This window comes from Pinus tabuliformis, chromosome J (genome assembly GCF_031772625.1).
Source record: "Pinus tabuliformis cultivar Carrire ecotype Pingquan chromosome J, CPIR1, whole genome shotgun sequence".
NCBI classification, from domain to species: domain Eukaryota; kingdom Viridiplantae; phylum Streptophyta; class Pinopsida; order Pinales; family Pinaceae; genus Pinus; species Pinus tabuliformis.
The window spans coordinates 205,779,108-205,805,129 of NC_142295.1; the positions used below are offsets into that span (position 1 = coordinate 205,779,108).

Genomic DNA, 26,022 nt, shown 5'->3' on the forward strand with positions numbered 1-26,022 from the left:
GATCACTCATGTCCCAAAGGCAGCAGTGGCTAGAGAACGACCGATAATTCCAATATTAAACCCAATGCAAAGGATAATTTCAACGTCAAACCCAGTGCCACAAATTTTAATCGCGATTGTTCCCGATTCGAGGGGGGTCCACATCGATTTTGGTGGTGACGTAGGACTAAATATATGAGGTGTAGATTAATTTTAGCGATTTGTATGAGATTTTTGTTTTCGTAGAGTTTCATATTCAAATTCCAAATCCTTAAAAAAAAATTATAAAAAAAATTAGAGTTTCAAAAATAAAATAAAATTAGAGTTATTATTAAAAAAAAATAAAAATCCAAGGGAATATTACTGATGGGGTACATGACGAGAGGATGGCCAGATTATCCAGATTATATACATCGAGGCGATAGACACTAAGTGAAGAAAATCCACAGTGTTAAAGCTTTGAGGACAAAGCTTCCGAAGGGAAGGGCTATGTTATGAATATAATTCATAACAAGTAATTAAATAAAATAAATATAAATATTAAATAATTAAATATTAATTAGGTTAAATAGTCATTAAGTTAAGTGAAAAGGCATGTCTAAAAGACACTCCCATTCACGAAAGGACACCTGCTTAGGTATATAAATGCAGGTGCTTATTGTAAACAATCATCACTTGTACAATTTTATATATTAATAAATTATTATTTTAAATACCTCGTGTATCTTAACATATTGAGTCTTCAAGCTATCAATTTTCTTGCTTCAGCGATAGTTTTTATGCTTCAAGCAAAGGATCAAAAGGCTATTAAGAGGTAAGAAGGGATAAGCAACTTTATGGTTTTTAATGGTTTTATTTGCATAAAACGACAATAAAAGTCTAGGCGACAACCCTACTTTTGGGGTAAAGAAATGCAATTAAGGATAGATTTTGTCATTTTGATTTATTAGATGCATTTCTATCAATAGGTCAATGACATACAAATTCACAATTACCATAAAATGCAACAACCCTAACCCTACTTGCCAATAAATTAGGAAAATAAATAAAAGTTTAAAATGATCGCCACTACTAGGCTAGTGCCTTTACTCAATTAGGAAATGGAGTCAATTAGGGCAAGGTCAATGATAGAAGGCCTTGGATGAAGAGGGTGAAACATCAAAATTCTTCTCTTAGTAACCCTAATGACTCCTTTATGTGGGAGATTTAAGATCAAAGGATGCATGCACCATACTTCTTTGATGAATTCTTGAAAGATAAATTTTGCATAACCATAGAGAATTATGGTTTCAAGAAAGATATTGCACTTTTTAATATGGAACAATAGAAACCCTAATTTCATAAAAATAACATGCAAAATGGAAGAAAATGACAATAAACTTACACAAGTCCACCAAGAATCACTTCGTCAATCCCAAAAGGTTCTCTCCATACAAAAATCTCCCACCCAAGACAATTCGCTCCATTAAATATCCATTGCATCCAAGAGAAAAGAAAAATAGAACTAGTGCGCACTCCTTTTTGAGAGAAGAAGTGAGTGAAAATGTGACTATAATAAAGTGCAACTGACTTCCCTTTATTTATATGAGGGCAACCAAGTCACTTTTCACAAATTTACAAAAAAAACCCTAAAAGTTTACTTGGTTCATTCAACTAGGCCTAAAAGTCACAAGTCGACCTTAATATATTTTTACAAAATGATAAAACATAAAAATACATCATAAATCTTTGCCACGTGTGGGCACAAATACTGTTCAACATGACATCATCCTCCTAAAATAAAAATAGACATCTCCATCAAGCAAGTGAGAAAATGGGTCCAAGAGTGCTCCTCACTTCAAGGTACATCATCAAAGTTCATAGGTACATCTCCAAGTACCATCTCCTCCTCCATGACGTCATTATGAAGGAGCCTTACGTCACCCTTCTAGGGCGTGTATGGATGATGTGGGAACCTCTGGAGCAAGTGTTGGCATCTAGGCCTGGTGTGCTAGTGCTCCCAAACCATCTCAGTGGTCTCCATCATCATCTATTCTATGGAACATGGCAACATCCATCAAACAGGGTCAAGGCCATCTTGGGGGCATCCTAGATCCATCTAGGTATATCATCAATCAAGCCAACGCCTTGGCTTCTTGGTTCAATGTTTCAAAATGTAGAGGTTGAGAAAACGACATACAACCATGTGGAGGCTTCTTAAAGCCCAATTTTCATCTTAGGAGGGCAATGTTGTGGCTTCAATGTTACATGTGCTCTCAAAACTAGGCTAGACATCCTTTGAATTATGCTAGAGAGGTGTCAAGCCATTCCTCAAGGGATCTCAAGATCAAGTAAGATCAACATCATTAGAGACAAAATCCATTCAAGTATCATAGTGGACCATGCAATGTTAGGGGCACAAACATAGTTCACAGGAACCTTGCCTTTAAATGTCTTTCTAGCTTAGGATTTGTAAGAAAGTTACCACACTTGTGTTAGGGATGGTTATGCTGTTAGCCATGTTAGGTGCTTCTTGCCCCTAAGGGGAAGGACATTTCATAGGTAAACCCATCAATCCATAGATGCATGTGATAAAGGAGGTGACATAATGGGAAAGTGTTCCAGGAAGATGGCCATAGCCATGGTACTAGCTGAAGGTGGTCCAACAAGTGCTATATTGAGAAGAGGAAGCAATTGTGGAGGTGTGGGTTACCCCTTTTCTCAGACTGCTTTTTTGACCCTTCCATTGCGCCTTTTACTTTAATGATTTATCTTTCTTTCTTACATAGTTTAGGAGACCCAACTTGCTTTATGCTTTTCTAGTACCCCCTAAAGATGCAGCAATTTATTGCTCGTTGGGATTGGGACAATCATGAGTTCTTTTATTTAGATAGGGCAATGAAATGCGGAGGAAATGGGTGATGGCTAATGAGGGGGGTGGAACTCATGCTAGGCTTTGGCCCATTTGCTAATTTTACCCCATCCATCTTTTGCATTTTTCATTTTTGTTATTTGTCTTCATATGCTTTTATCTTTCGTTTACCTCTTAGGGAAAATTTCCTAACCCTGAATCATAGATGAGGATATAGGGTGCTAGTCCCAATGGCAAAGAATGGATGTGGATAATAAGGAAAACATGGAAGGTGGCAAGCATGGATTACCTTGGGCACGCTATATCAATTAGTGCCCCTCCCAGAGGAAGGACCTCAGGGGAGGTCACACAAGACAAGGGGCAAAGGATAACCTCCCAGGTTAAGCATGGGAGCAAGTGTACAGTCAAGAGCAGTCAATCATCCAGCTTGACCTATGATCCATATTAGTATCCCTCAAAACATTAAATGAAAGCACATGATAACAGAAATTGTTAGTGTACCTTCCCATAGATGATCCACCTTCCTTCAAGATGCATTGGTTGGAGCATAGGTGGAGAGCTCTAATGTAAAACTATTTGTGGATCATCATGGGGCTGTTGGCTGCCTGGCTGTCCAATGGGGAGAAAATTTTTCTCGTATGGGTTACCCACTTTTTGTGGGTAACAAGACCATAATGTCATAGTAGGAAGGTCAATTTGTGGAGTTGTGCATGTAATTTTGCGCTTACTCCAATCTACTATCATCCAAATGGGCTTCAACTTCTAGTCATTCATTGATGATGCATTACTGTGACATCACAGGTTATAGTGGGAGGATGTGTCCTTTTGCTACCACTGATATGTCATAATACTTTTGTTCAATGCCAATTGTTAATTATCTATGCTTTGATGCCTTGGATCCCTGTTCTTAGGTCAAACAGGGGGAACAGTCAACAACTTGAGGGAGTTAATGGTTATAAGGAAGCATGTGGTCTTACACTTCAAACACTTATAACTAGCCTTGCTATGGTGAAGATAAATGGTTCCTTTTTGGCCTAAAGTATTTGGAATGCCTGGGTGGCAATTGTCTATTTCTGACATGGAGAAACTGGTTGCTAAGATTGGGTTGTCTTTTAATGATCATTATATCTGGTGGATTCCATTCCAAAATAGATTGGCAAGACCTTGACAGAGATTCGCTGGTTTCCGGCCCTCATGTTTTACAGGAAAGGCATTGCCTCAGCCAATCATCTCTTTGACAACTAATCTAGGGATTGGCGGCCATCCCTGATAACACTATTCTTGACAAAGTGACGAGATTAATTCTTGATGATCTATCCCTTAAAGCGGGGCTTCAACACTCTTGGGTCTGGTGGTGAGATTGGAAGTGGAACAAATCTAAAGCCTTCACCAAATACTATTTGATTGATGGCTATGAATGGCCGCGCACAAGGTTGGCCTTCAATATGTGCTTTAACGAGCTATGGAGGCTCAAGTCTAATGAAAAAAATCTTGGCTGTGGATGCTGTGAAGCCTGTGGAAACCTACATTGCAAGTCATGAAAGAAATGTTTGTATGGTATTTAATCATGGGGAGTCTGCCTGTAGATAGGAGGCTCAGTTTCCTGGGTATTCAAAATCCATAATGTCCCTAGTGTTTGGATGCTGAATTGCTGAAACACATCTTCTGGTTTTGCGCCTTTGCCAACTCTGCTTGGGTTTGGGCTAAGTCTCTATGTAGTCAACTCTTCTTTGCAATTATCTCCTGGAAATCTACTTTCTTAGGAGACAGACTCCCTTGGGCTGTAGAGTTTCGGTCTTTTTGGCATCTCATTTGTGTTTAACTACATTTTTTCATGTGGATGAAACAAAATTAAAGGTTCCCATTGAAAAGGGAAAAACTCATGAGAGCTGATATAGCAAGCATTCTGTAACTTACGTCAATTTGGGTCATGTTATTCTCTTTTATGATTATGCTTTCTAACTTTTTGGCACCTTATTCTAGATCACTGTTAACTTTTAAGGTTGATTTTGCTGTTTCTGAAGCTCTTTTAAGTGGTTTTTTTCTTGTTCTTTATCTTTTCTCTTAAATATGTTAGAGATTCTAGAAAACACCTGGAGGAAGGACCAATTTTTTATGAGGGAACATGTCACATTGTAACTGAACTGGATTGATTGATTCTGCAGGATTATGAATATGCAAGTTACAATCCAGTGGCATTTGACATTGCAAATCATTTTTGTGAAATGATGGCAGACTATCATACAGAAACACCGCATTTATTAGACCAGAAGAAATATCCAGGTTTGCTATTGATTCTCATTTTTCTATTCCTTATTAAAAGAATGTTCAATGAATTAAAATTCACATGGAGCAAACAGCTCAATGATAATACAAAGATATTTACAAGAATAGAAACATCAGGTTTCTATGTAGAATATCGAACAAACAGTTTCATCTAAGAAACTGCTAAAAGAATAAGAATAGAAACATCTAAGAGACTGAGCATTACTAAATAGAGATATAGAGATATATTCTAATACCCTCCCTTAATGCTCAATCTATTTACAACACCAATAGACCCGCGAAATTTTACAAATTTATCAGGACCAAGAGGCTTGGTAAAAATATCGGCGGGCTGCTCTGTGGTGGGAACATAGTGCAACTGAACTGAGCCGTCTTCAACCAGCTGTCGAATGTAGTGGCAGTGAGTTTCCACATGCTTTGTTCGTTCATGAAAGACAGGATTCTTGGCAAGTTTGAGCACTCCCTGATTATCACAAAACAAAGAAGTAGGCCCTGTCTGAAAAACATGCATATCTGCAAGCATACGACGAAGCCAAACTGCCTCACAGGCGGCCTTAACTGCTCCCCGATACTCTGCTTCTGTTGAGGAGAGAGCCACTACCTGTTGCTTCTTACTAGTCCAAGTAACAGCTCCAGATCCTAGACTAAACACATACCCAGCTGTAGATTTACGGTCATCAACCGAACCGGCCCAGTCAGAGTCAGTGTAGCCACTGAGAATAGGAGTGGAGCTGTGAGTATATAAGAGGCCATAATCAGAAGTACCACGCACATATCGTAGCACCCGCTTTGCTGCTATCCAATGATCAGCTTTAGGAGCTGACATAAAGCGAGAAATGTAGCTTACTGCAAAACTGATGTCAGGTCTGGTAGCAGTAAGATAGATGAGACTGCCCACTAATTGCCTGAATAAAGTTTCATCCACAAGAGGAGAGGATGACTGTGCTGAAAGTTTGAGCCCTGGTTCCATAGGAGTCGTGGCCGGTTTGCAATCCTGCATTCTGAACCTTTCCACAAGATTTTTGGCATACTTGGACTGAGAAAGAAAGATCTGATTTTCAGTCTGCCACACTTCAACCCCCAGACAGTAATGAAGAAGTCCCAAGTCTGTCATCTCAAAAGTTCTGCATAGATCTTGTTTGATCCCATGGATCAAATGTGCAGAGCTGCCAGTAATGATAAGATCATCCACATAGACAACTACAAACAAGATATCATCATCAGTATGCTTGATATACAGGTTTGCATCAGATGGACTCCGCTGAAAACCCTGATCTGTCAGATACTGATCAATTTTTATGTACCAAGCCCGAGGAGCTTGTTTCAATCCATAGATTGCTTTAACTAACCGACACACTTTCTGTTCTTGACCAGCAACCTTGAATCCTGGAGGCTGCGTCATGTAGACTTCTTCTTGGAGATCACCATTTAGGAAAGCACTTTTTACATCCATCTGATGAACTTTCCAATTGAACTGAGTTGCTAGGGCAAGCACAAGCCTGATAGTACTCATCTTGGCTGTAGGAGCAAAAGTCTCCTCATAGTCGATGCCTTCCTGCTGTGAAAATCCTCGAGCCACAAGCCGAGCTTTATACTTGTCTAAGGTTCCATCAGCTTTGTATTTGACTTTATACACCCATTTGCAGCCGATGGGTTTTTTGTCTGCAGGAAGATCAGAAAGAGTCCATGTGTGATTCTTCTGAAGACTCTGAAATTCTGCTTCCATAGCCTGTTCCCACTCAGATATACCCTTAGCTTCTGAATATGTTTGAGGCTCAAAAGTACTGTGAAGGTTAGCCATAAGAGCAAAATTGACTGTAGACTGTTGTCTGTTCTTATGCCTAGAAGTTCTACCTTAAAGGAGCTCATCATCCCGGAGATCACCTATGGTTTTAGCCCACCATTTTGGCCGAAGAGAAGAAGAACCAATATCAGGATTAGAGGGACCAATGTCAGGAGGAAGAGAGGCAGGCTCAAGAGCAATAGGGACAGCAAGAGGGGGATTAGCTTCTAGAGGAAGCTCAGATAGAGTAGTATCAAATCTTGTTGCTACATCATCCCTCCCATCAGATGGACTGACTGGAAGAAGAACACTGTGAGGCGGATCCTCAGAACGCTGCTCAGAAGAAGAAGACTGAAAGAATCCTCTGTCTTCATCAAATACTACATCTCGACTGAAGCTAAGTCGACCAGTGGCTATATCTATCAGCCTATAAGCCTTGTGATGATCACTGTAACCTGTCATCATGAGTTTCTGACTTTTGGAATCCAACTTAGATCGCTTAGCAGATGGAATCCAAACATATGCAACTGAGCCAAAAACTTTGAGATCACTGATTTTAGGCTTACGACCAGACCACACTTCTTCAGGAGTCTTCCCTTTAACAGCCTGAGTAGGGGATCGGTTAAGAAGGTAAACAACAGTAAATACTGCTTCAGCCCAGAATTTGTTTGGAACACTCCGGTGTTGTAACATGGAACGAGCCATTTCAACAACCGTGCGATTGCGACGCTCGACAACACTGTTCTGCTGGGGAGTGTAAGGTGTGGTGAATTGACGTTTGATGCCATGAATATCACAGAAGTTGGCAAAAGCTGAGGAACAAAATTCCCCCCCATTGTCGGTCCTAAGGGTCATGATATTACAACCAGATTCGTTTTCAACTAAAGTTTTAAACTTCTGAAAGGTACTAAGAGCATCAGATTTATTTTTTAAAAAATACACCCACATCTTTCGACTGAAGTCATCTACAATAAGTAAAAAGTATTTGCAAGCAGTTATAGAAGCTGTATTCATAGGACCACAAATATCAGCATGAAGTAACTGAAGTACCTGGGATGCGCGCCAAGATTCGCCATTTTTGAATGACGACCGATGTTGCTTTCCTGCTTGACAGGCGCTGCATACCCCCAACTGCTGAGTCTGAATATCAGGTAATCTTGACACAAGTCCCTCCCGAGAGAGCTGAGAGAGATACTGCATATTGAGATGCCCATATCGCTGATGCCATAGAGTACTGATGGGAGAGACACGAGCTGCTAGTGCCACTTCTGGAAAGTCACCGGTGTCAAGTAGCCTGTATAGACCATGGTCCTCGAGGCCAGTAGCAACTGTCAGACTGGTCTCCCTGTCAATGATGGAACACTTGTGTGCACTGAACACAACATCAAGCTGAGGAGAATTCCTCATAATCTGACTGACAGAGAGCAGATTAATCTCCATACCAGGAACATAGTATACATTTAGAAATATGAGCGTGTGTCCACCAGACTGAATTTGAACTGTACCCCTGCCAGCAACAGTGTACTTTTCACCTCCACCAAATACAACTGAATCACTGAAAGGTGAAAAGTCAATAAACCAGTCACGCCTGTGAGAGAAGTGGCGTGATGCACCAGAATCAATGTACCATGCAGAGGAAGGAACATGTTCTGAAGACCTTTTAGCCATAAAGGCGTAAAAGGCAGAATCTGTCTGCTCGGAATGTTCTGCAACATTCGCTGTCTGATGTGACCCTCCCTGTTTCTTTTGTTCAGCAGCAATCCTCTGCCTGCAGTCTTTCTTCATGTGACCGAACTTGTGACAGTAATTACACTGTACACTCTTCTTCCTGTTAGGATCAAAAGACTGAGATGATCCTCTCTGCTGAAAAGACTGAGAGGACTGATATTTTGCAGCAAATGCATTCTCCAAGGGCACTGATGCAGTACCACTACCAAACTGCTGTTTCCACCTATCTTGCTGCAGAAGTTTGGTACATAAATCTGAAAACTTCAGATCAACATTTGTGGTTGTAATGTTGAGTGTTTCAATGAAGTGTTCATAAGATTTTGGTAGACTCTTCAGGGTAATGACTACCATATCTTCTTCCTCCATGGTCCGACCAATGGCGTCGAGCTGATCTCGAATGTCTTTAATTTTGTTGAGATGTTCCTGTAAAGACATATGTTCATCCATCATGATGGAGAACAACTGATTTTTGAGAAAAAAAGCTCTGCTTTTATCAGATGTCTCATGCAGTTCTTTCAACTGTTGCCAGATTTCAGCAGCTGTCTTGCCAGAAGGGATCTGTGGTAACTGATCATCAGCGACAGAGAGCTTGAGAAGCATAACAGCCTCTCGATTTCTATCATCAAATTTATCTTGATCGGTCCCGGCTGTACCTGGACGAAGCTCTTTGCCCAAAATGAGTTGATCAAGACGCCTGTACTAAAAAATGGTCAGCAGTCTTTGTTTCCAAATGTTATAGTTGCTGCCATTAAAGCGTTGATTTCCTTCTAACATCAAATTGGTGAGCGTGGCCATTTTCCCAGAGAAAATACAGAAGTCAGCAAAAATATCTCTCCAGTCAAAAAAACAATAGTAATACTGCTGAAACTGTCCCCTTTAATCCTGCTGCAAAAAAAATCCTTTTCTTTAACAGTGACAGATCTAAATCATAAAAAAATTTGAGGTTCCTTTCTCTGTCCAGATCTGAGTTTTGTCCTAAGATAAGCACAGGTCTGAGAATATAGTTTCCCACAGGTTTGCTTCAGGTCCGTGGAGCTCCACCATAATCCGATCCCACAGCTAGCACTATAAACCGAGTGACAACAGATAATTTCAAGTCTGAGTTTGTAATGGGAACACACTGCTGATTTGGAACAAATAAGAAAAAAATGCTGTTTGGGAACACACTGAGCGACACACACCGCTGATTGAAAACGCTGATAAAACAAATACTAAGATCTGAAAATTGGCCCACGTGAGCTATCAAAAGCTTCACGTCACGTCTCAGCTACGTGGTATAGATCCACAGGTGAATACTCAGGTTTGAAATATATCCACGGTTCTGAAAATACTTGAAATATAACACGCGTATATCCACGGTTCTGAAAATACTGGAAATATAACACGCGTATATCCACGCCACAGAGTTATCACAGCTTATCCACGGTTCTGAAAATACTGGAAATATAACACGCGTATATCCACGCCACAGAGTTATCACAGCTTGTGAATACGCGGGTTTTGAAATATATTCTGATAACACTTAAAATACAAAACACGCGTATATCCACGGGTTTTTTTGGAATTACACTCGTATCACAGTGTTTCCTCACGCGTACCAAGACAGAGTTTCAAATACACGCCACAGAGTTTCAAATACGCGCGTATCACAGGGTTTCAAATATCCACGGGTTTGACAGATATCTACGCCACAGATTTTCAAATATATATTCACGGGTGTTGAAATATATATATCCACGGATTTCAATGGTAATACCATCCACGGGTTTGAAGACACAAGCGTATATCACTTGTTTGACAGCGTTTGAAAAAAAAATAGACAGTTGCCCGCAGATCGAATTTTCAGACCATGACTCTGATTTTAAATGAGTTATAAATGAGAGAAAACACCTGGATCACGATCGCTGAGGAATGCCACGTTGTGGTCGAAGAAAATAGCTGGATTCACGATTCCAAGCAAACTGGCCAGCCACAAAAAAAATTCCGCTTCCACGACAACAGTCACCTCCACAGAGTTATTTCCTTAAAAAAAATGATCATGCAAGGGAAGAATCTATTTCTGTATCGAGATGGACGACTGTAAGCATTTATCACAGCGAGCAAAGCCGAGGCTAAGACTCAGTGAAGGCTGCCTGGCTTACAGAGGGCTCGACCTTAGAAAAGACTCAAGAGATTACGATGCAGAGAGAATTATTGTTCAAGAAATCTCTTAACCTTGCTCTGATACCATAAAAGAATGTTCAATGAATTAAAATTCACATGGAGCAAACAGCTCAATGATAATACAAAGATATTTACAAGAATAGAAACATCAGGTTTCTATGTAGAATATCGAACAAACAGTTTCATCTAAGAAACTGCTAAAAGAATAAGAATAGAAACATCTAAGAGACTGAGCATTACTAAATAGAGATATAGAGATATATTCTAATACTTATCTTACCACTGAACATTAGCATTCCAGTGAGCGTTATCTGCACTTGTATTTACTAGTCAGTATTTCTTTAATGAATATGGTATTTGCGATGTTCCTTTATATAGAAGAAGATGACTGGCATACTTGGTAAACCCAAACTTAACCCAACCATGCAACTTCATATCAAAATATTCCACGACATCTGCTTGAGTGGTGAACATAATTGGTCACAGTCAATAACAACCTAACACATAATTATCTTTAAAGCTTTTAACTAGATCTTGCGCATTTGCTTTGGATATTCTTGTGTGAAATATTTCTTTTAAAAGCAGCATGTAGAAAATTTTCAAAGTTTGATTTACCTTTATGTTTTTGTGGTTGCAGATTTTGCAGAACGTCAGAGATTTGTCGAATGCTACCTTGAAGTGTCAGGTTAAGTACTGAAGACTATCCTGATTTGATATTGTTATAATTTCTTAACGTGTATGCAGGTTAAAAATGACATTTTGGTTCTAGGTTTCACAGAGTGCTTTCTGTTCAAAGTATTTAAACTGACATTTACTTGCCTGGCAATTAATTAAAGGACTTATTAGAGTTTGTAGTATGTCATACAGCCAGTCTATTATTTTCTTGATGTAGCTATCTAAACTCCAGTAGTCCTGCTTGGGCATGTGTAGTGTGAATTTCGAATGCTTCAAATAGAAATATTTGTAAGGGAGACAATTAGAAACAAGTGAGTGTAAAATTACCATGAAAATATAATCTATTTGATTGTGCCATATTGGCTAGTTTGTGTTTTAGGTACACCCTTTAATCTCAACATTGAATTGTTGAGATGAGTCGTTCATTTAACGCTTGACTTTTTTGACAATAGAATGTAGATGTAAGGACTGAATATACAAAATTGCAGGATAATATATTACGAACACCTTTTTTTGTGAAAAATGCGTCTTTTATTAATAGAAATATATTTTCCAAAGACAAAATAGAAGCGGAAGGGTATATACATTGGTGAATCAAATCCTCTTCCTCAGTGCTACAAGAACAGAGACATAATCAGAATCTTTAGCACCTGTGATCAGCAGAGATCCTTTAGCTAACAATTGGATATATAGTATATACCTCTTCCTGTAAAACATGACAAAGAGATTGAAATGAACTTTACTCATTGGCAAAAACTTCCTGTAAACCATGACAAAGAGATTGAAATGAACTGAACTCATTGGCAAAAACTTCTGTAAAACATGACAAAGAGATTGAAATGAACTGAACTCATTGGCAAAAACATACTTGCATATTAGTCTCTAAATTGGCAAATAGTGAACAATGCAGTGACTCTTAAGGTAATGCTGGATTCCTGAGAAGAAGAATGGACTAGATAGCAGGAATCTCTGAAAAGTGCTGCTTGCCAGTGGATGTTCCCCTGAAACAAAGCTGAATGCTCATCTGGGATTTACTGCTCAGTGCCAACAGTCCTTGGCAAACTTGCACTTGTAAAAATGTGTTTGACAGTCTTAAGGTAACGACAGACGGAGCTAAGCCCATGTGTGAGCCCACTTCTAGGCAAACAAACTTTAATAGGCAGCCCATGATTAATAACCAACTATGAAAAGACCCTTAACTTGTAGCAGAGGTGGAAAGCCACACACAGTGTAATTTACAAATTCACTTGTCCTCTGGATTGGAAGAAGTCCTGTGACCGTTTAGAACAGGGGACAAGATATGTTTCTGATGTAAAAAGGATTAAAGCTTTTTGGAATCATGATGCTGAAGTGGCTTCCCAAAACTTCCACCCCCAATCCCACCACAAGAAACCATGCATATCAGTATTCAGTGTGAACAGCTCCTTGGAAGGAATCAATGGCATAATATTTTTGGATACAAGAGGGATTTCTGGTGAGTCAACAGTCTCCCGTTCTTTTAGGCCCTGGCTTTGAAGTTCCAAAGATCCTTCCAAAAAAATACCCTTCTTGCTTAACCTATGAACTTTAAATCACAATCAGTGAAGACAATATCGCCGAAATATCACCGATATTCAGAAATATCGCGATATTTTCGGGGAGACGAGATATCGCCAAGGAAATATCGCAATATTTTGTCTCCTCGAAAATTTCGTGATATTTCGGGAAAATATCGCGCTATGACCCAAAATATCACCGGGCATGAAAAAATTCGCTGCCGTGGCTAGAAAAGGCCAAAATCGTTTTTTTTTCTTCATTTTGTTTTCTGATTGCTGGAGAAGGAAGGGGAGAGCATTGTGCTTGCTGTCAAGGAGGATTCAAGGGTTGAATAACCATTATCGCCACCAACAACGAATATTTTGTTGATCAAAGATTGAAGAACAGTGAGACAATCTTCATTTCTTCCATTAATAGGTATGTTCTAATAAACCCCTATGTTAATGAATTTTTTGATAGATTTAGGGTTATTCTTGCTTGCCTATTTGCCTACAAACATTTTGCTTGTTTTTTTTTTTTTTTCCATTTGCTATGATTTTCATGCCCATGAACAAATGCAAGGGTTTTCTCCATATTTGGACAACAAACTCCATTTTTTTTAACTTTCAAATGCACCCTCTTATTGTCATTTATGATTTTTCATTGAATTTACATTGCAAATAATGTAGCAAAAAATTTATTTTGTAAAATGAGGTGGTTATTACTTACGAATTCCAATTTTTTTTTTTTGGTGCCTTAGGTTTGAGTTAGCTCACTACAAAATTCAAATATGCCAAAAGCCTTGGTCCCATTTTGGGAGTATGGGGAGCCTGATGGTGGGACAAATTGGGCATATCTATGATGCAAATTGTGTGGGACTAGGATGACAGGAGGGGTTACACAATTGAAGTACCATCTGGCTAGACTCGCTGGACATGATGTTGGGATTTGTATAGTTTCTAGTCCGGAGCTTATACAAAAAGCTCTTCAAGCAATTGATGAAAAAGACAGAAAGAAGGAAGAGGCAGAAAGAAACAAGGTTGAACGTGCAGGTAGATCTTTCGGGAAATCTTCTTTTGATTTTGATGCTGAGGGTAGTGGGAGGGGCTCCACAACATCACCTGCTATTGCTAGTGCGAGGTCATCATTTTTTGTTCCACGAATAGGACATGGATCACAACCTGGCATAAAATCAATTGTTAAAAAAGGGATGAAGCAAGAAGCATATAGAGTCATGGGGTGGTGTCTTTTCTGGAGCGACTTACCTCTCAGCATCACCAAAACCAATCCATTTTGGCAGTCAATGTGTGATGATATTGCTGTTGTGGGCCCAGGGTACAAAAGTGCTACATATGAGGAGTTGCGGGGACCAATTCTTCAAGCGGAAAAAAAGGACATCAACTCTAGATTGGCGGAGTTGAAAAAAACATAGGAAGTTTCTGGATGCACAGTGATGTCTGATGGTTGGACAGATAGGAAAGGTAGGACCCTTCTAAATTTCTTGGTACATTGTCCTAAAGGTACCATGTTTATTAAATCAGTGGATGCATCAACACATATCAACGATGCAACAATGATATGTGAATTGTTAGATGGGTTCATTCGGGAGATTGGTGTGCAGAATGTGGTGCAAGTCATAACAAACAATGCAACTAATTATGTGTCTGCCGGCAAGATGCTTATGGAGAGACATCACACATTGTTTTGGATTCCGGGTGCAGCACATTGTATTGATTTGTTGCTTGAGGATATGGGGAAACTCTCCTTCATCAAGGAGGTGGTTGATATGGCTGAGAGCATCCCCAATTTTATTTATAACCATGCTTTTGTTCTTAGCCTTATGAGGAGGTTCACTAGAAACAAGGAGTTGCGGCATCCTGCAATCACACGTTTTGCCACAAACATTATTACTTTTCAGTCTTTGCTTCGATGTCAGTTCGAGTTGAAGCAAATGTTTGTTTTTGATGAGTGGCGTAATTTTAGATACAACAGGAGACAAGACGGAAGAGCCATTGCAAAAATGGTGTACTCTGACACATTTTGGCAGGGAGTAGAAGAAGCATGCTCAGTTAGTGAACCTATAGTAAAGGTTTTGAGATTGGTAGATGGGGAGAAGCTTGCAATGGCTTATTTGTGTGAGGCCATGGATAGGGCCAAGGAGGCCATTTGTTCTTATTATGTAGACAAGGGTTCGGCTAGCCTTGATAGGCATATGATGTTATGGGATGTGATTGATAGTCGGTGGACAGGGAGGCTTCATCGACCCATTCATGTAGCAACACTCTCCTCATCCCCGCATTTTTATACAAATGTGGCTTTGATTTTGATGGTGAGGTGATGGAAGGGCTCCATTCCTGTATTCATAGGATGGTACCTAATCCTAAGCTTCGTAGCAAACTCAATCGCGAGATACATTTTTATCGGGATTGTGTTGGCCTATTTGGCTTTGATGATGCTATTAGGGAAAGGACCCTCTTCATGCCACGTAAGTGACAAGTCATCACACATTATAAATTATAATTTTCAATTTAGAATTTCCTTACTTATAATTCTAGATTTTTAAAATTCAATTATGTAACTTTTATTTGAAAGTTTAATTATGTTTAAAGTTTTTGAATTTTTTATTTCTTTATTTTGTTGTAGATATTCAGTGGCGAAGCTATGGTGCAAGGGCACCAAATTTGCAGAAATTGGCCATAAGAATCTAGAGTCAAACATGTAGCTCTTCAGGGTGTGAGCGCAATTGGAGTGTATTTGAGAAAATACACACAAAAAAGCGCAATAGGTATAATTTTGAGCTCCAGCCTTTAGTTGGGCAATTACACTTACTGTAATTTAAAATTTTTAATTTATGACCTTCAAGTGTCAAGAGTCAAGAGTCAAGACTCATTAGTTTTTTTGACACTCTTACAGGTTGGAGTTCGAACGCCTCAATGATTTAGTGTATGTGCATTACAATATCTGACTTCGAGTGAAGCAAATAGAAGCACCAGTGGATCCAGATGTCATTTCCTTAGACAATATTGATGTATTGTCTCAGTGGAGGGTGGAGTCTGAGGAGCCCATCTTGGAGGAGTCACCTTCATGGTTAGAGCTAGATGATCCATTAGAACAGGGGCAACGAGAGGAGGAGGACTTGGAGGAGGAGCAACATGAGGAGGAGGAGGAGGAGGACACTGTGGGAGCATCAACATCAAAACCATCCGCTATAAATATAGGAGAGCACAACTCCATACCTAACACTCATTATTTGACATTAGGTGTAGAGGCAGGGCCAGGGCCTTCTACTACTAGGGGCAGACCTGGCAAACAACCCATCATGTTTTCCTGTAAAAGGGGGAGAGGGCAGTGATTTCAGATAGATAGCTGCTAGTTTTATTTGTTTTGCTACATATAACTCATGATGATGAGATACTTTTATATATGTGATGTTATTTTGTATTGGTTCTCCACATTTGAGTCCTTGATTGGACAATTATCAGGGATCAACAGGATTTGGTATCGCTTTTGATGTATCATTTCTATTTGACATCATATATATCAGTGCTTTCTTCATATTTATATGCCAATGCGTTTATTTCATGTTGTTATTGCTTTATATGTTTAAAAATCTGAAAAAATTGAATATTTTATGCATTTTTTATGCTTGCCGATGTTTTCGCCGATATTGCCAATAAGATGTTTTCTGGAGCCTTGTTGATATTTTGCTGATACCGATATTATCAACATTGATCACAATAACTTAATGATGCAATGATATTGATGATTCCAAATCCAAATTGAGCACCAAGTCAAATCCCATCCTGCATGGCCGCCTGAGAAGTTCCAATTGATTAGAGGAGCAACAACTTTCCAAGCCTATCGAATGCTCTTGTAGATAAAGGACCTAGAAATCCAGAGTAAGTGAGAGGTGGAAAGGATGTCACATGAGTCAAAAGCAACCAATACTTTAAGCAAATGTTAAGCTAATTGGAACCTATGCCACAATAAAATATGCCATGGGGAGGAACCCTCAAGACACCTCACCTCCCACTTAGTTGCAAGAATGCTCCAAATCTCCTGTTATGAATATAATTCATATAAAAATAATAAATGTAAATATAAATATAATAATAATAATAAATAATAATAATTAATTAACTAATAGTTAGTTAGTTAGTAATGAAGATGTTGGAAATACTGAGAAGGGGGTGAATTAATATTTTTTTTCAATTGTTCTTCTTACCAGTTAGATTCTTCAAATTATAATCAGAAATGAAATATATAATAACTTTATTAAGAGAGGAATTTAATCATGTTTTCAAATAATTGAGTACAATAATAGTTGAGGGCACCAACCCTTCAAAGTTCCAGGCACCAACCTGTAGCCAAGCACCAACTTGGACTTTTCATGAGGCTCCCACCTCTAGGGCTTCGACCCTATTCTTCTCAAGGCTCCAACCTTGTGTTTAGGGGCTCCAACCCCTAGGAAACCAAACCTATTTACTTCTTTTAATACAGAAGGAGAGTAGTACTTACTTGGATGTCCTTGACATATATCTTCACTGTTCAAACTCTAAAATTGCTTGTGAGCTTTCATTGTTTCATCACTTGCTTCACTGTGCTGTCACTATCACAATGTTCAAATAACACTTTTGCTGCTGATAGTTATTGCACCTCCATGCCACAGTCCAATATCTAAATTTATTGCAATAGCAATCCGAAAACACAGTTCTCTGCAGTGAGGAGTCCGATGTCAAAATGCGTGGTGTAGTTCAAAAAAAAGGATCACCAAGATCATTGTTTTATGCAGTCATAGAGCGAAGTTCTTTTCACCACAAAGATAGCCCAAGAAACACAGTAAGTGGTCCGAATGTATCTTGCTGTCATAGGTCCGAGTGTATTTTGATGTCACAGGTCTGAGTGTGGCTTGCTATCTCAAGTTCGAATGTAGTTGTCACAGATCCGAATAGCTTACTGTTACAAGTCCAAATAGCCTGCTGTCACAGGTCCAACTATTTTGATGTCACAGGTCTGAATGTAGCTTGCTGTCTCAGGTCCGAATGTGTAGAGGCAAACCTTGGATGTAGAGTGGAGGTATAGTGACACAAACCAAAGATATAGAGCCATAGACACGAGGAGCAGTTTCTGCCTTTTCACTATAGTAATCCTGAGAGTCGAGCAACAATCCACCAATCAGGCTAAAGACCAATCCGAGCCAGACAGTGATATAAATATTACTTCCTGGTTTTTTATTTTCCTTCCTGAAGATTCATGAGATGTGAACCTGTAGCTCATTTTCTTCCAAGTTGTGATCAAACTGTTGAGTAAAGAATGAATATGTATGCCTATTTTATAGTGTTCATATCTCTCCAAATAGGCTGACATGAGTAGGCCAATATAGGTCGGCTCACTGTCTAGAATAATATCCTTAACTTAAAAAATTCATATCTCCCAAACTATTTGGATTTTCGGGCCAAGTAAGAGCTCATTGGAAAGGCAAAATTATGCTCTAAAAGATGGTATAGGTATCATATGGAGAGGCTGCCTTTAAGGTAGTGAAAAACATTTTTTAATGTTACTGGTCATCAATTAGTGCAGAATTGGAGGTAGGATAGAATGGCTTCATGAATAGTAAGGCTTCGTGGTGACATTTACTAGGAGAGCTCAACAATATATATTTTATCAATGACAATTATTGACCAAAAATCTCCCCCTTTGTCATTGATGGAAATATTTCTCCATTCTCTCCCCCTTTGACGTCAATGGCAAATGGGGTGCCCAAGTACTCCCCTTATCCAACTGTTGCCTTTGTCATGCTGCTCCCCTTGATATGCCACTCCTACTCTTGTGAAGATGATTATTTAATGTGATGCAAGAGCAATAAGCCCCATCTTTTGGCGAAGGTGTTCAAATGCTTCTCGTTGAAGAGGTTTTGTAAAGATATCTGCAATTTGCTCTTTTGTATTGATGTATTTCAACTTGATGTTTTGTTCAGCATTCTGTTCACGGAGGAAGTGATATTTGATTGGAATATGTTTGGTCTTTGAGTACATTACTAGATTCTTTGAGAGACTGATGGCACTAGTGTTGTCACAATAGATGGTGATTAGCTGTTTAGTTTCTATGTTGACATCCTTCAAAGCTTCATCCACAATATCTGTGTAAAACAATCTGCAGTAGTTATATATTCGGCTTCAGCTGTGGAAAGAGATATAGATGATTGCTTTTTGCTGAGCCAAGATACTAGACAATCTCCCATGAAGAATGCATTTTTGCTAGTACATTTTCGATTGTCCACGCTTCCAGCCCAATCAACATCGATGTAAGCTGTCACTGTAAGAGTTGTGCTTTTGAGATACCAAAGACCGCAGTCAGGAGTTCCTTTTAAGTATCTGAGAATTCTCTTTACAACCAACAAATGGGATTGCTTAGGAGCTGATTGAAATCTTCCCACCATTCCTACTACTTGCATAATGTCGGGTCTTGTAGTAGTTAAGTATAGGAGAGCTCCAATTATTGACCTGTAAAGCGTTGCATCTACCGAGGGGGATTCATCATCTTTGCTCAATTTGCAGTCTGTGGTCATCAGTGTGCTCATAGGTGCACATTCTTCCATCCCATATCTTTTAAGCATGTCTTTAAGATATTTTGCTTGAGATATGAACATGCATGCTGTGGTTTGAGATACTTGTAGTCCAAGGAAGTAAGACAACTCACCAATCATCGACATTTTGAACTCTTCTGACATATTTTGAGCGAACTCATGGCTCATCTGATCATCATTGCTAGCAAGAATCAGATCATCAACATATACAAAAGTGACTAGTAATTTATCCTTGTTCATCTTCATGTAGAGATTACTTCCTACTACCCCCTTTTTGAAGCCTTGTTGTTGTAGATAGTGATCTAATCTTGCGTACTAAGCTCTAGGAGCTTGTTTCAAACCATATAATGCCTTTTTCAACTTACATACAAAGTCTTTTCCTTCTGCTAGATCAAACCCTTCTGGTTACTCCATGTAGACTTCTTCCTTGAGTTCCCCATTCAGAAATGCTGATTTTATGTCCATTTGGTAGACTTCGAATCCTTTTGAGCAAGCAAATGTCGAAAACATCCTTATAGCTTCCATACGAGCTACTGGTGCAAAGGTTTGTTCAAAGTCGATTCCTTTAATTTGTGAATAACCTTTACAAACAAGCCTTGCCTTATTTTTGATGATTTTTCCATCTTCATTCATTTTGTTTTTGAACACCCACTTGGTTCCAATTATATTTTTATCTTTTGGACGAGATACCAGCTCCCATGTCTCATTCTTCTCGATCCGAGACATTTCTTCTTCCATTGCTTCCACCCAATGATGATCCTTACTTGCTTAAGTAAAAGTTTTTGGTTCTATCGTAGACAAGAGAGCAACATCATCTTTCCTTGGTGTACTTGTCATCCTTCTTCGGGTTTGTATTCCCTCGTCTACATTGCTAATAATTTGCGTTTTTGGATGATGTTTTTGGAGGAATTTTACTTTTGAAGGGGTTTGAGATGGTTATTTTTGATTTTCTTGATCTTTTTTCTCTTTTGCTGACTCTTCTTCAACTTCTTCAAGGATAGAATCTTCTTCATGGACTTCAAATTCTTTTTCTGGAAGAGCTTCGTCAATTTTTACATCAATGCTTTCTACTACTATTTGTAGGCGATTATTGTAGCATTTGTAAGCTTTGCTTCTTGTAGAATATCTAAGGAGTATTCCTTCATCGACTCGAGAATCAAATTTTCCTAGTGAGTCATCATTGATCTTCATAAAACATTTGCTTCCAATGATTGTATAGTACTTACCGTGGCAAGTCTCCCTTTACATAGTTCGTATGGTGTTTTGTTGTTATTTGGTCTTAGTTGAGTTTGATTCAAGGTATAAACTGCTGTCCCGACTACTTCTTTCCAAAACTTGGGCTGCAAATCAGTTGCTAGTAGAATTGTTCTTGCCATCTCTTGTACAATTCAGTTTCTTCTTTCTACTACTCCATTTTGTTTGGGAGTTCTAGCAATAGAGAGCTCTCTCTTGATTCCATGTACTTTACAAAATTCATCAAATTCTTTTGAAGTAAATTCTCCTCCTCTATTTGTTCTAAGGCATTTAATCTTTGATTCTTTCTCATTTCTATTAGAGCTTTAAAATTTTTGAAACATTCAAAAGCTTCAGATTTAAATTTTATAAAGTATACCCACATCATTCCAATATATTCATCAACAAATAAAGAAAAATACCTTTCGCCTTGTACAGTTGCAGTTCTAGTTGGTCCACATAAATCTACATGTATTATCTCCAAAGGTTTTGATGTAGAGAACTCCTTAGTCTTGAAACTGATTCTTGTTTGTTTTCCATGTTGACATGGTCCACAAACAACTTGATTTGGCTTGATAACTTTTGGAATGTCCCTTACTGCATTTGTTTTGTTGATTTTGATCAAGTTATCAAAGCTTATATGGCCCAATCGTTTGTGCCATAGCCAACTTTCATTTGCTTGACTTACATAACATTTATCTTTTTGAACTTTGTTCAAAATGTATACGTTATCTGGTGTTATTATTCCTTTAGCTATAAGTTCACCTGAGGAGGAGCTCCTTATCTCACAATCTTTCGTACTAAAGACAACCTTGTGTCCTTGATCACAAAGTTGGCTAACAAATATTGTGTTTGATTTCTTCCACCAGCAATGCATTTTGGGCTTTTCCTTTACCATTGATGAGAGCAACAATTCCTTTTCTAGCTATCTTGGCCGTTCCACTTCCAAAAGACACATTTCCATCTTTCTTGATTAAGGAGGTAAATTTCTTTCGGTCACCTGACATGTGTCTTGAACATCCACTATCTACAAACCATTGATTTTCATCACTATGAGCACATAGGGCTAGGCCACATTTATCAATAACGTGTTCATCCTTTTGTAGATATTCCTTTTTGAATGGACAATTTTGTTCATCATGACCATAATCATTGCATAATGGGCAACTTGGATCATACTTAGCCAAAGGATCAAAAGAGTTGTAAGGCTTGATTTATCCTTGTTCTTTGAGGCCAAGTGGCTTGCTTTGTTGATTCTTATTTCTTGAAGCATTGTCCTTACGAGGCTTGCAATGCTTGACTTGATGACCTAAGTTTTTACAATAAAAACAATAACCAAGATAGATTGTTTGGTATGTGTTAGAATAGCCTTGACTTGAGGTAGTATTCTTCCTTGGAGTTGTCCTTCCTTCATTCATTGGATTGATAAAGGTGAACTTTTGTTCTTGGTGAGATGACTTCTCTTCTTTTGGATGGCTGGAAAGAATGTCAACATAGCTTCTTTGGATTTCCTTATTCACATTCTCCTTTGTACTTGATGATTCTCCTTTGAAGCCAATCCCAGATTTGTCATATTGAGGTCTTTGAGCATTAAGGGTGTTATCAAGTGTTTGAGAACTTTGCCAACTCCTTTTAACTTGATCCAATTCTTTTCTTAGCGGAACAATTTCAGTTTCACGTTTTTCGCAAATCTCTTCTTTCTCTTATAGTTTATTATTCAAGAAATCTTCCCTCCTTTTTGCTTCCTCCTTTTCTACTTTGAGAGAAACAATCTTCTTTCGTAATTTCTCATTTTCTTCAATGGCACTCATTAGTAAATCATCCACATTTCCTTTGCCTTCTTGTTCGGAGTCATCATTATTTGTAAATGCCATGAATAAAACTTCTCTGCTTCAAGCATAGACATTTTCCTCATTTTACTCGTCATCATTTATTTTGTGAAAAGTGATATTTTTAGTTGATTTCTTCTTGGTGATCACAAATTCATCTTCATCAGAATCGTCTTGTTTGGAGAAGTTCTTCTTGTTAAAACCTTTCTTTTTGAACATCCCCTTTTTATATTCCTCCTCCTCATCACTATCATATTTATGAGGACATTTTGCAGCATAATGACCTATCCTTCCACATTTAAAAAAATTGAGACGATGCTTCCCTTTTAGCTTAGATCCTTTTCTTAGCTTTCATACAAATTGAGCAAGTTCAGATTTAGTATCAGAGTCATCATTGTTGGTATTCCAATTCTTTCCCTTCTTTTTTGATTTTGAAGCTTTCAGTGCTGCTTCCTTGGAATTTTGGATCCATTTTCTCATTTCATAAGCAATGAGAATTCCATGAAGTTCATCCATTTTTAAAGTATCCAAATCCTTCATTTCTTCTATGGCACTTACCTTGGAGTCAAATCTATCTGGAAGAGATCTCAAGACCTTTTGAACAATTGTGCTTTCTTCAATATTTTCTTCTAAGCTTTTAAGTGAGTTGATGACTTCAACTACTCGGAGAAAGAATGATGCAATGTCTTCTTCATCATCCATTTTAAGACTCTCAAATTGCCTTCTATGAGTTTGGAGCTTTGCCTTCTTAACTTTGGAGTCCTCGTCATATAAAGCAATGAGTTTGTCCCACATTTGTTTTGCAGAATCACAACCCATGACTTTTGTGAATTCAGAGTCAGTAATTCCACTAGTTATGGAATTTAAAGCTTTGGCATTTGCAATGTAAGCTTTCCTTCCATCTTGATCAGTCGGAAGAGTGGGAGGAGTTTTGTACTCGTCAAAAATAGATTTCCGTACTCGACGTCTAAGAGACATAAATACTAGGACATCCTCTTCTTCCAAAAACCCAAGTTTATACCATCAAACAAGGGAATCTTTCCTATCATTTCCTGATTCTTCATTGTGACTGTGAATCCTTCCTCCAGCTGTTAGGCTGATAATGAAGAAGTTGGCTCTGATACCAATTGTTGGAAATACTGAGAGGGGGGTGAATCAATATTTCTTTTCAATTGTTCTTTTTACTAGTTAGATTCTTCACAATTATAATCAGAAATGAAATAAATAATAACTTTATTAAGAGAGGACTTTAATCCTCTTTTCAAATAATTGAGTACCTGTAGCCAAGCACCAACTTGGACTTTTTAATGAGGCTCTGACCTCTAGGGCTTCGACCCTATTCTTCTCAAGGCTCCAACCTTGTGTTTAGGGGCTCCAACCCCTAGGACACCAATCCTATTTACTTCTTTTAATAGAGAAGGAGAGTAGTACATACTTGGATGTCCTTGACATATATCTTCAGTGTTCAAAGTTCCAAGGTTACTTGGGAGCGAGAGCAAAAACGGGGAGCGGGAGCGGGAGCGACATTTTCAGAAGCTCCCGGTTTGGGAGCAAATTCGAGAACATTTTTTATATAATATATATATTTTTATAATTTGATGCATATATGTCAACAAAAACATGTAAAATGATGAATTAGATATAAAAAACATAGATTGAACCATATAACAACAATCATCTAGAAGTTATAATCTTCATCAACCATGTCCACAAGTTAGTAACATACAACATATTGAGTCTCATGAATCATGATTCATCAATCTTAAAGTTTCAAGCTTTCAAAATTCAATATATAACATTTATCATCATTGATCACCAAAGTTGTACTTGTAAGCTAAGTGTAACCATTACAACAAATAATATCTAACATGAAATGAAATGTTATAAAATGAAATGAAATGAAACAACTTTGAACTTTCATGAAGCATCATATTCATAATTCATTACCAATGAGTTATAATTGCCAACTTCAAACTTAAAACTTAAATTGTCATATATTGTTTACAAAAAATATCATAATAAATATGAAAGAGTCAACAATTATAAAAGCCACTAGAAACTAGAAAAGACAAGTAAATCTATCATCTACATCTTCCTCTTGCCACCACAAATAATGTATAATTTCTGAGCAGGTCGTGGTGTTGTTCTAGGAGTCTCCTCCCGCACAGTACCACGACTAGAACCAGAAGGCAAATGCCCTCCACGTGTGGATGTACATGGAGGTGACGACATCAAAGGAACAAGACTTGGACCTCGAGAATTGCTACTGGATGGTGGGGGTGGCATGGTTGTTGCTTCATCTTCCTCTCTCAGAAGTTCTGCTTCCAGTTCTTCAAGATGTATAGTGCCATCCTCCAAATTATCGTCCTTTGGGTGGTTGTCCCAAATTTTATATGTTGGATCCTCATAAGCCCGATCACAGTAATGACTCAACAACTTCAAGTTGTAGTGCACATAAACCAAGATTTCTTCCCAGTTTTCATTGAGTTTGTTTCTTCTTACATTATGTATGAAGCTGTAGGTGCTCCAACACCTCTTTGTAGAAGAAGTATTTACAACCTGTGAGAGAACTTTTTTTGCCAATTTTGGCAAAAGTCCCATGCCGCCATATGCTTCCCACCATGTGAGAGCATCAAATCTGTCTCTGTCTTCCATTGCATGCAAATAACCAGACAAACTAGTGCAACTGAAGTATTTGCCTAATTCAAGACACAGATTAGCACGCTCCTCCTTGTTAGATACCAACTTGTCTAATGCTTCCATATATCTTGTACATACCTCAGGATCTGTATGGGGTTTGACCCTTACCCCACCCCTAGGTGCAGGTTGGCCCAACCAATTTGGAGAGTAGTATTTTGGGATAAAGATATACGCCAAGGCATGTAGTGGAACATTACGTTCATTCACCGTGTACACACACAATTGTGAATCAGTGTATACAAGTTGGGATCATCTTTCTGAACAGTAATTTTTATTTTCCCCAACATGGTATCCATTTGCTCATACACCTCCCCAATCACTGGTTTATCTATATGTGCAAAATGAATCATGTGATAAGTGGGCTTGGTGAATTCCAATACTTGCCTCACATGTGCCCAAAACTGACCATTAAGAGCGGTCTCCTCCACCTTTTCAAAACCTTGCTTGTCAACTACATTTGTAGCCCTCTCCTTTAATACCTGCTAGTGTGGACTTGCTACCATGCTAGCCAATGACTCTCTTACCATCAAAAGGCGCCTGAAGGTGTGGTAATAGCTAGCAAATCTAGTCTTCACAATCTTCAACAGCTCCAATTTTGAGTGATTGTAGAAAAGCCCATGGGTATTGCTATGATTTGTAATAAATTTTATCATTTGTTTGCCTCTCTTGTACAAATCACCAATCCATTTGTATT

General features: G+C 38.4%; 1 protein-coding gene across 2 annotated transcripts in view; it reads left to right on the forward strand.

Annotated features, from left to right (window-relative positions):
- The window catches only part of LOC149226401 (putative choline kinase 2), a 200,608-nt gene that overhangs the window by 84,314 nt on the left and 90,272 nt on the right, over nt 1-26,022 (forward strand). The window contains exons 4-5 of one of the 2 annotated variants that reach the window (XM_089375286.1): nt 4,996-5,113; nt 11,428-11,475. In XM_089375286.1, the coding sequence (XP_089231412.1) occupies nt 4,996-5,113; nt 11,428-11,475 (166 nt within the window). The remainder of the gene's footprint in view (nt 1-4,995; nt 5,114-11,427; nt 11,476-26,022) is intronic. The other variant, XM_089375287.1, reaches the window with a different exon arrangement.